Here is an 11276-nt window from a genome sequence, read left to right as displayed (position 1 = left end):
TGGTTGAAAAGACATTCATTCTCCTGCGAAGTCAGTAGTGTCGAGCCGACATTTGTTTGCCGCCGTGGCGGCGGATGTCCACTCATTATTGAGGATCAGTTTATAAAGTATATACGGACTCTAACTCGTTAAGAGATCCAAAAAGATACATAAACAATCCCTCGGTCATCCGTGGCCTGGCTCCGACCCCGCACACCGGTTCACTTTATCCCAGGGGTCGGCAAGACTGCAGAAACAAAAAAAATATGCCGCTCAGGAATGTATTGCGAGGTCCCCCTCCTCCACAAAATAAGGTCAAAACTAGAGCAACCGAGCGAACACGGAAAACGGCAAAAACTTTCCTGGGAAGTCCGGCCGCCAGAGAGCCCAGCGCCAGTTCCATCCAACATGGCAGTGTTAAGACTAGTCCATTATCCGGGAATGGGGTGCAGACGTATCCCAACTGTGTGCTGCATAACCACTAAAAGAAAACTTTAGAACAACAAACAGGTAAAAGTTTATTTATACATATCCAATTTTTTTTTATCATTCACATTTTGGTGAGAGCCCGGTTATCAAATTCTATTTAATGAAATCACAAGTCCAAGCCGTCTACATAGAGATGGTTTAGTCCAGTCCGCCCCTGGGTTTCATGACAGGAATGCGAGTGCAGAATGGGAGGAGATAAGAAACAAGGTACAAGTTTCACAAATACAATGACATAATGCTGTTTACCAGAGGAATTATTTAGTTCAGAATTAATACAAAGGTTTACCCTACTCGTTAAACCGATACTGATAAGGATAAATAGGTTTTTATTTTTTAAAAATACATTCAGTCTAATGTATGTTTCTAAATTCTTGAAGTCAGAGAAGTAATGCATCCAGTTATTCTGGCCTTATGATGTTAAACATCCAATGGGAGATGATGACCCCCCCTTGAACGGAAACTTTTTAAAGGCAATGCACGCTGGTTTCATCACACTACAAATGACCTATAAATAACACAGGGTAAAATTAAGACTGCTCCAGTTACTATATATACCCTCATGGGTAATGCCCAAATTGTGCTTACATATGCTGTAAACTCAAAGTCTGTTCTCTCTCTTCATCCCATGCCAAGTGACTGCCATATGGCCCTTAATGTATGGCAGAGTATGGCACAATAAAAGAAGTCACACTCCCAATAAGCAGGCGGTTTGAAACCACGGTAACTAGCTCTGAACATTGACAGCATGCATGACTTGTTCATATTTTAATAATGCACCTAAGGGGATTTGTTATACTCGTGTTCAGCCAGGCTCATAAACAGGTCTGTCTGCAGTATGGCAGTCCTAGCGAGTGGATAAAAAAAGGGGGAACTACACTGTCATGCAGGAATGCACTCCTGACGCTACTTTGCATTTCTGACGCTTGTGCGAACATCATGTATTTACTTAAACAATTCACGACAGACCTGTAGTTGTGGTCAGACGTTTTCATACACTCATTGTGGGCATGAATATCATGGTCATTTTGACCTTTTAATGATTTCTTTGAATTTTTTTCAGGGTGGAATAAATGTACAGCTTTAATTACTGATTTTCTCTGGGTCACAATTATATATACAGGCCCAAATATGTATGCTCACTTTAATCTTTTAATAATTGGTGCTGGTTCTATAACGGCTTTTAGCTTGACAAGACCAAGGACTATTAACTTCTCATTAGTGATCATGATTGTTCTACAACTGATTTCTTTTTGAGACCCAAACTCTCATATGAGAGTAAACTGGTTAGGAAGTTCAGGAACAACCCAAGAACCATGAAATGGAAATGGCTGGAACACCAGCGTCTCTATCCACAGTGAAGCCAGTTTTACACCGTCCCATCATGCAGACCAAGAAAGAAGCTGCTCTAATACTGACATCTTCAAGCTTGACTGAAATTTGCATGCGCCCACATGGGCAAGCTAACTGCTTTCTAGAGTAAAGTTTTATGGTCACATGAGACAAATATGGAACTACTTGCTACAATGACAAGGTGTGTGTTATTGTGATATTGATACATTGCACAAAGTGGATGGAATAAAGAAGAAGGAGGACTTCTCCTTCATATCTACAGCTAGATGTTTGAAACTTGGATGCACTTAGGTATTCCAACAGGAAAATGATCTCAAACACACATCAAAACTGCTTTTGGAATGTATAAAGCAGGCTAACATTAATATTCTGGAATGGCGTTCAAAAGCTCCAACCTCAACCCAAAATTTCTCAGTTATGCTTAAAAGCCAGGTCCATATGAGAACACCAACCTATTTAAATTAACTTCCCCTGTGCTGCTAAGAAGATTGGTCAATTATCCAGCAGGAATTATCCCAGAAGCTTGGTCTAAGGAACTTGGAAAGAATAAAGTGTCTGGGATTCTTAAAGTTGCTTGAAAACGTTTCACCTCTCATCCGAGAAGCTTCTTCACTTCTAAGGTCAAATGGGGGGACAATCCCATAGGGTTTAAATCTGGGAGTCTCCACCATTTGACCTTAGAACTGAAGAAGCTTCTCGGATGAGAGGTGAAATGTCTTCAAGCAACTTAAAGAAGTCCAGTTCAGTTCCAGCTTGTTCATGGTTACCAAATCATCTGGCCAAGGTGCAACTTGTTAAGGTGCATATAAACAAAGAGTAGTGTGGGTGTATGTTTATCTTTGAGCCTGTATGTAAACCTTTATGTAAACTGTGTCAATGAGAGAAAAAAACAACCCAAAATCCAAACTTGTACACCCTATTCTCGTTCTTCTATGTAATTATTCCACCCAGGGAAAAGCCCCAAATTACTATGACATTCACGGCCATGATGAGGCAAGATTTAGGCAAGCTTCTGACTAGAGCTGTGCATATAAAATAATAGTTACATCACCACTACTGGTGATTTACACCACAAAGCCTACACTTTGAAAAGATTTTGGTTAAAATTTTCTCTGGTGTTTTCCATATAACTAATAAATAAAGTTGTTCCAATTTGCATTTTGATTCATATGCAAGTACTTCATATTCACTGGAAATAAAGATCATCCATAATCTCGCTGACTCGGATTAGAAATCCTGTTTGACTCTGATATATGCGTAGGTGGCACAGAACTTTAACTCCTATCATCTTCATACTCGTGTCCTTGTCTAATTGTTGCATTTATTTAAATCACTGCAGATGCCTTCAGCTGTAGAATAACTTAAGCAGTCTGCCTGAGTGGCATGAAATGTAACCTCACACTAAGTTCCTTAAGCATAAACCTTGACAAAACTGTATCTAACCTGGTACTCAGTTTGCAAAAGCGGCTTTTTCGTTTGGACACATTCTGCATGCCTATTCTTGTCATCAACATTACACAACACTTAGTTTTGTTCTTCTCTTCAAAGAAGAACGTTCTGGTTTTGCTCTGAGATTCCTGAACAGGAGTGTGTGTGTATGTTATTGGTTTGTGTCTGCTTGTTTTACTGCATACAAGAACATGTGATTCTTTGTGCGTACGTGTGACTGTGTGTGTGTGTGTGTGCACACAGGTGAACGAGTATGCCTTTCAGATCAATCATCCTCTGCCTGGGTCAATGACAGGCTCAATTATCACTGTTGACATCTGCAGTGTAAAGCAAAAAACATAAAATCTGCCTTTGGCTTGCTGTCTGAGTTATGACAATATATTATAGAGTTAAAATAATATGTTTGGTCAATTATTTCACTTTGTAAATAAAGCAGAAGTGATAGCGTTCCAGTAAACTGCGGTAATATAGTGCCACATAGATAAGAACAGTGAAGGAGCTGTTTCTCAGCATAAAACACACCCTCAGGTATAACTGCTTTTCCTGTTTTCCCACTCTCTGGTTTCTATTTCCCACCCTTCTTTCTCAATCACTGCTCCAAAATCCTTTTTCCCCCTCTATTTTTTAAAAACGTGTCTGCAAAAGTGGCCTATCAACTGAGGGTGAGTCACATATAACACCTCTATTGCGCATTAACCAGAGACAAAGTGGGGCAGTGCTGAGTTTCCTTAGGTGATTCTGTGGCTGTCAGTCAGGTTTTTCAAGTTAAACAAGAGACTGGTGGAAAGCAAGGAGTTTGTTTTACCCATGTAGAAGCAAATGCAGGTCAGAGCCCATGCAGGACAGGTTGAGTGTGCTCAAGCTGAGGTTTTGAGAATGAATTCATACATTGAGTAAGAGATATGTTATCTATGTGGCCACGCAGCGGACTTAAACAACCACCTTGTGTCTAGGTGTTTCAAGATGACTGATTACATTGCTATCTGGAATCACTCTGAAGATGTGTGTGATGCTTTTGCCAATATGCCAATATGGTAATCTTCAATAGTATAAAAAGCAACCACAGTCTTGCTTACTTTATTGTTAATAAAAGAGAACTCAGAGTTCTTCGGTTCCTTTTGGTTTGTGAGACTTCTGCTTTTAAACTCGTGCTTTACACGTTCAGTCAAGTGCAAAAAAATAATCTAAAATCTAAAGACTGAGTAAGAGATAACATAAGTCAGTATAGTCAAACATAAGGAAGTGCATTCTGCATCTATGAACACGTCAGAATGAATAGACATGCACTATCCAGTTAATTTTACAGAAACTGACAGCTAATATTGGTTGGTATGAACTTGCTCAATAAGACAATTGAATTGGGCAGATCCTGCTGCTGCTTGTGTGAGACACCTTTGGGACATTTCTGAGCAATGCAAACAGGAATGTGTGAAACACAAGCATGAGCAATGCACAAGAAATCAGGTTTATATGCGGGTTTCACGTGGACTTATATTTAAGTCCTCCAACCGATTGTAGCAGATGGCTCCCTTTCCTGAGCCTGGTTCTGCCAAAGGTTCCTTCCTGTTTAAAGGGAGTTTTTCCTTCCCAGTGTTGCCAAGTGCTTGCTCAAAGGGGATGGTTTGATTATTGGGCTTTCACTTTATCATTTTAACGCGACTATTGTTGTGATTTGGTGCTATTTAAATTGAATTGAATTTAAAGAGAGAAACCCTTCATTACGTAGGTGCAGTTCTACTTTATTATGCTGAAAGTGCTCTATTTTGTTTATTTTGCTTTGGGGGTTTTTTGTTGAGGGGTATTTCTAGTACTGCTAGTAAACCTTCTAGGGCTGCCCTCCCAACATTTTTTTTTTGACCCACTTTTTACAGTAAGCTGGGAATCGAGGTTATGAGAGAAAGAGGGGGAGAGGACGGCATCAATATTATATTTTGGATTCTGGAGGAAGGCGTTCCCCACAGGCCTTTTTATGAATATTTAACAGAGATGGCCTTTCAACATCCCTACAGAATCTTTAAAATGCAGTTTTAGTTTGGAAATATCACAACGGGGTCAGCTAAACAAAAATATTTATTCAAACTGGCAGGTGTGTTCCGCCAAGGGCTCCGCAAATTAGGCATGGCAGCACACACACAAACTCATGCATGCACACACAGATATATACACACACTCTTAGAGCAGAGTTTTATGGGTCTGATATGACTCCAGGCCTATAAAAACTATTTAAATAAAACAATTATGTTAAAATGCTCACAGTTAATTGGCAGGCAGAGCTGTTATTCATCAGTACTCTGTGCTCAAAGTTAAGTGAGAACTCATATGCAAACCAAGCACTCATCATACCCATGTTTGAAGGTCCTGCAGTGACCTAATAAATGAATTATTTGCATATAAAATGTTAGAAAACTCTCAGAATTTCTTGTTTTGTCTGCAGCTAAATTGTTGTTTTTTTTAAACTTATTAAAAAACAACAATTTGACAATTTAATTATTACTAGATTAACAATTAAAAAAAACCCCAAAACAACAACTTTGTGTTTGGAAAATTGTTGTGGCATCTCTAGTTACCAGCCCTAACCATTAGTAAGGCCCATCTATTTTCTTCTACTTCTCCAATTTAGGGTAACGAGGGTGCCAGAGCCTATCCCTGCTGAAACAGGGCGTTAGGCAGCGTACACCCTGGATGTGTCACCAATCTATGTCAAGCATGAGTACTCGGGGAGCGTGCAGACTCCACACAGAAAGGCCCAGCCTGGCCAGTGAGTTCATACCCAAGACCTCCTTCGAGGCAACACTGCTAACCACTGCACCACCTTTTTAGTAAATATTAGAATCATTAAGAATCAGACATTTATAGTTTATTAACCAGGTGCACTGTGAGAGTTTGGGAAAACAAGCACTTTTATTACAAAATACAACTGCACAAAACATGACCAATCAAAAGAATTTACTGTGTCAGTACTTTGTGTGCATACATTTCTTATACTGGACCAAACTCTGCCCAAGAAATCCTTTAAAAACAAGCATCAAAGGAAACGCCATTCCATTCACACAGGTCTGGATGTGGGAATTAGGAAGTAATGAGTGCGTCATCTGTTGGAAGAATTTGGTAAATGCTGGTGTGGTGCCAAGCAAACAGACTAATGAGTCACTCAGAATCCAAACAATCCATTGAAGGAGAAACTTGTATGTCAGACCACAGGCAGCTTTGTTGGACTGTGTGAAAGTGATATAGAGGTGGAGCTTCTTGCAAAGCCAAAGAATCTTTAAGCAGTAGCAGCAATGTTCTAAAAAAACACTACCAAATAGTTGCTGCCATCAGGATGCTCAAGATGATGCAAACAAGCTCTCAAACTGCTTTCATCTTTAAGTAATCATAAGAAGAACTCATGCAGCTATACATTACTGGTGGACCTTGAAATTTTGGATTGCCCTTTGGTGTTCCATAGACACTGATTTAAAAGAATGACGTCATAAAGCCAGCCTGCTTTTAACAAAACGAAATCCACGTCAATGTAAAAGCAAAGACTCTTTCGCATGGCAACTTAATTGAGTAGGAAATTTAATTAAAGAATAGAAATAAATGGAAGATTGTTTATTTTGCAGCCTGCATGGACCCCACTGTCCAGAGTTCTGGCATGAAATTGGATGCACATGAGAATAAATTTTGCCTTTACAGCTTCATCACTTACAGACTTGGCAAGAAGAATGTAAACTGTTGTGTTACTTGTCTGAGACTCCATGTCTCTTCTGCTATGTATGCAAAAATCAAAATGAAAAATGAAAACAAATGCGCACTTGGTAAAGCTGTAGTCTCTTCAATGTCCCACCTCTACCGTGTCTGTTTTAATCCATATAGTGAGGACTGGTGCTCATCGATAATTACTGTTAACACTGTAAGAGACAGATGAGAGCTTTTACAGCTACGCCACAAGATGGCAGCACTCAACTAGCTATTATGTTACTTAAGCTGCACATTGGTTATTGAATCATGACACAGTACATTAACCAAACATGCATGTCAGGATGCATTCCATGCTATTCTGCGTACATGCATCGTCATGGGAGGCTAACAAGTGGATGAGATGCAGTGATGCAGTTGCTTTGTCTGGAAGGAAACAATGCAGCTTATGCAACTGCTCAAAGCCTTTGGTAGACATGGATCTTACGGTTTGGAGCTCCTTTAAACTGGTGGGCTGTTCTTGACAATGACCAGCTGCACATACCTTGGAATAAGGAGCTCTCCTGTAGCTGCCATTGTGTAAACCTACTGCCCACAGCATCCACTTCAAGGATGACAGTGTGAAATAAAAATAGTGGTAAGCAGTGGTGTACTCTGTTGAATGCTGTTGAACCTTTCTATAGAGCAGCTGGTTTCTTATCGTGAAGAAATTCATGTAATACCATTTTCCTTGATATAATTTATCAAGGAAAATTTTACGATGTAATGGGGATGTGAAAGTGGCCTGTGGGACATAAAATAGCTTTCCTAAAAATCCTTTCTGGCCCACAGGATGGGTTTAAAGAGAGTAGAAATCACATAAAACGAAAGTATGATATTTGACAATTTCACTGTAGGAAGCATTGTGCTGCAAGTTATTAATGGATCACAGCCTTTTACAGCCTTCTTTTCACTCCTGGCTTTTCACACCACACCAAGGGCGATATTAGCCCCTTTTTCGGGGTGCTTTAGCACCCCTAGATACCCCCCCCCTCCCAAAATGGTTTATTCCAGCTCGCCTCTCCCCTGCTCTGGCTCTAGCGCCCTTTCTGCCAGAGCGATGGTGGCTGAGCGGTGGTATGAGTGCCTGGCTTAAAACAGGACATAGTAGCTGCATTTAACCTTCAGTTACTGTACTCTTTATATAGTTAGGTAGGAGTCAGACCATTTTTCTTTTTAGCTGAAAAACATTACACCCAGGTAACCTGCAGTGTGGGAAACGTGTTTTCCGACAATGTTTGTTACCTGCAATTCGTCCTTGTGTAGTAAAATCAGCGACATTTGACCGTCCTGTTGCTCCTATTGACATTTATAAAGCCTATTTAAAATCGAAAACTTAAAATTGTCCGTAGCCTGCTGTTGTTACCACTGTCCTGTTTGAAATGGAATGAGAGAAGCCGGTTATTTTGTCATATGTTCCGATATTAAACCCAGGAGCCACATTCAGGTAAAAGTGTAAGAAATGATCCGTCAATAAAGGATGATGTTGGATCAGTGTTTCAATATTTATATCTTTTATTTGATGTACATGTGGTTTGGTTATTTGCCTTTTGTTTGAAAGTACACTGAGAGAGGACTTTTTATTAGTGGTCTTAATAGTATTTTTTTTTCATATTAATGTAATTTTTTCATCCAATTGAATACAATCTATTTTTGTATGATTGTTAGTCCAAAGAGAGAGAGAGGAGGAAAGAGGGGAACATGAGGAGAAAATACAAGGTCATGAAGAACCAGGTAAGGAATAGTGACAGGCAAAACCGAAACCGTTAAACTGCTTGAGAGAGTTGACCAGCAAAAGTGATTTGCCAATCTCAAGGTGAGGTGACACAGGTTAAAATAAAAGAAAAAAATCTGCAGAGCCATAGTAGTATCTTTAGTAAAGATCTTTTCATACATTGTATACATTGTACCATAGGCAAAGTTGCCTCCATTTTATAGTGTTTTTATCAATATTTTGTACATTTGTACATTTCAAGGACTGTTTTTGGAGTGTATTTTTATGTATCTGTATTATATTTTTTGTTACAGCACTAAAAAAAGTGCTTTTCTTTTCTTTCACAAATGTGGGGATTGTGTTAAAATGTACAAAACAATGCTGTCATGTTTTGAGACGAGGACCCAGGCACAGAGAGACTTGATAAATTTAAGAATCTTATGATCTAATAAAGAAATTTGCAGTTTTGCACAGAGATGGTAAAATTATGATGACTGATAATGGAGATGAAGACAACAGACGATGAGGACAGGGAGGAACAGGGGTTTAAATGCACCAAGGAGACAGTCAGAGGGAACTCGGGACAACTGGAGGCATTTAAGGATGCAGGGACTCACAGAGACAGGGAAGAAGTCTCATCGTGACGAGTAAAGTTTATCTTGCCTGGCTGGGCAGCTCTCTGGGTGCTAAGCACCCCCAAAGCTCTGATCCTAGACTCACCCCTGCACCACACCAAAGCAAGATGGTCAGGCCAAGAAGGCAACAGCTTCCTTTGATTTACAGCAGCAGTGTTTCTTTGTGATGACAGAGAACTGACTCTGGAAAGTTGAAGACGTATTGTTAAAACTGTGCTTATGTTTCATGCTTTTCATGATCTGTAAATGTTTTGAGAATGTGATTTTCGATCTTTTCTTTATATATAGGGGTGCAACGATACACAAAATTCACGGTTTGGTTTGATACTTTGGTGTCACGGTTCGATATATTGCCTTTTTAATTTGTTATTTATTAAAATTATAAATATATATTTTAACTCAGAAGTACAGTTTTTAAATTTAATGTTGCTGAAACAACAAAACAATAATAAAAAAAATCTGATCGAGAAATCACTCATCTTTGGAAAAGAGAGTTTATTACAGAGAAATGGCTCTTTCCGAAATAAAAGCTATACTATACGCTTCTTCTGGGGTATACTCTCAGCAGCATATTAAACATATCAGGTCCCCATAAGGAAAATCATGTGCTAACGCAGACCTTCCCAAAGTGTGGGGCCTGCCCCCTAGGGTGGGGCGCAGAGCCATTGCGGGGTGCGGTATGCCAAGGGGAAGAAAAAAACAAAACAATGCTTGGACACTGCTAGCACGGGGCGCCCACACAAACGCAAAGCAGGAGATGAAGCATAGCTGAATATGTTTCCAAACCAACTTCATTCTAAGCCAAAGACTAGAGGATATGGCGAAGCATATTTTCCCTTTGGTTTCACCTGCACAAGTGCCAAGGTAGGTCTCTCCTGCATAATTGGTTTTCCCTTAGTCGGGAACATGCACTGGGGGACAAACAGTATCCCACATTCTTGATTTTTAGTTCACAAACACTTGTTGTAATGACTAATTACTCCTGACATTTTGGAGATGTTAGCTCTTTATACAGTAAAGTTACAGTGGGATACAAATAATATTAGGCTGATCCTGCCACAATTTGTTCCCCCTGTCAAAATCACGGACTAACAGTATCCCACAGTTGTTTAAGTTTTTAAACCCCTTTTGCACAGAGAGGCTGTTAGATTTGTGTTCTCACGAGTAAATATATTAATTTATCTTATGTTGTAAAAACTGTTTTCTGATTGTCATTTTATTTTGGAAATGAATTTATTTTGGTGATTATAGGTGACTTCACTTCCTGTTCCGTATGTTGTGAAGCGCGAACTGCTAAAAATGAATGTATGGTTTTCCCTCCGGTGTTGCTGTCAATAAAAGAAACGGGAAAAGTAAACAACAAACAAAGGGTGTGCATTATTGAGAGAACATGGCCGAAGAAGAAGAAGAAAACTCTTCGAGCTCAACAGAGGCATTTTTTGAAAAATGTATTGATAGCAATGTTGAATATTATTACACAGGAAAAAAAACAACTACATATATTTACACCATGACGCCTCTGCCTTTCTAAATAGAGGGACAGTAACTGCGTGTGTTTAAGTAAGCGTGTATAACCTGAAGATAGAGACAAAATACTGTAATCTGTCATTCTGCAATCCATCTCATGTAAACAATAACATGGTGCACAGCGTGACGTTGCCTGACCAACTCTGTATTCCTCGTCCACATGTAAACGCAAAAAAGGAGTTTTAAAAAAATCTCTGTTTTCGGTGATTCGAAACGCCGTTTACGTGTGGACGAAGCTGCGTTTTAAAAAATACCCGTGTAGGTGTGGACCTAGCGTAACAGAGTTAGTGGTGTATTTCCTTACTACCTGTAATTTATTGCAGATTACTTGTATTTGCTTAATTGTTTACTAAATGTTTGAAGTGTGAAATAAACCGCAATGGAGCAAAATATGGGTGTGTGTGGTTGGAGGA

The 11276-nt window shown here is 39.4% G+C and overlaps 2 protein-coding genes across 2 annotated transcripts in view; one reads left to right on the top strand and one right to left on the bottom strand.

The window, feature by feature from the left end:
- LOC102209515 (neural Wiskott-Aldrich syndrome protein-like) overlaps window positions 1-404 on the bottom strand; it is a 25509-nt gene extending 25105 nt beyond the window's left edge. The window contains exon 1 of the mRNA XM_005725269.1: window positions 7-404. Within this exon, the coding sequence (XP_005725326.1) occupies window positions 7-86 (80 nt within the window). The 5' untranslated portion in view covers window positions 87-404. The remainder of the gene's footprint in view (window positions 1-6) is intronic.
- Window positions 405-8688: 8284 nt separating this feature from the next.
- Window positions 8689-11276, top strand: part of LOC102199515 (hyaluronidase PH-20-like) — a 15453-nt gene continuing 12865 nt past the window's right edge. Inside the window, exon 1 of the mRNA XM_013908758.1 lies at window positions 8689-8721. Within this exon, the coding sequence (XP_013764212.1) occupies window positions 8689-8721 (33 nt within the window). The remainder of the gene's footprint in view (window positions 8722-11276) is intronic.

This window comes from Pundamilia nyererei, unplaced genomic scaffold, assembly GCF_000239375.1.
Source record: "Pundamilia nyererei isolate P.nyererei 1_Seehausen unplaced genomic scaffold, PunNye1.0 scaffold00014, whole genome shotgun sequence".
NCBI lineage: Eukaryota > Metazoa > Chordata > Actinopteri > Cichliformes > Cichlidae > Pundamilia > Pundamilia nyererei.
Note: the sequence above shows the minus strand (reverse complement) of the source record. Positions and strands in the feature narration are given on the sequence as shown.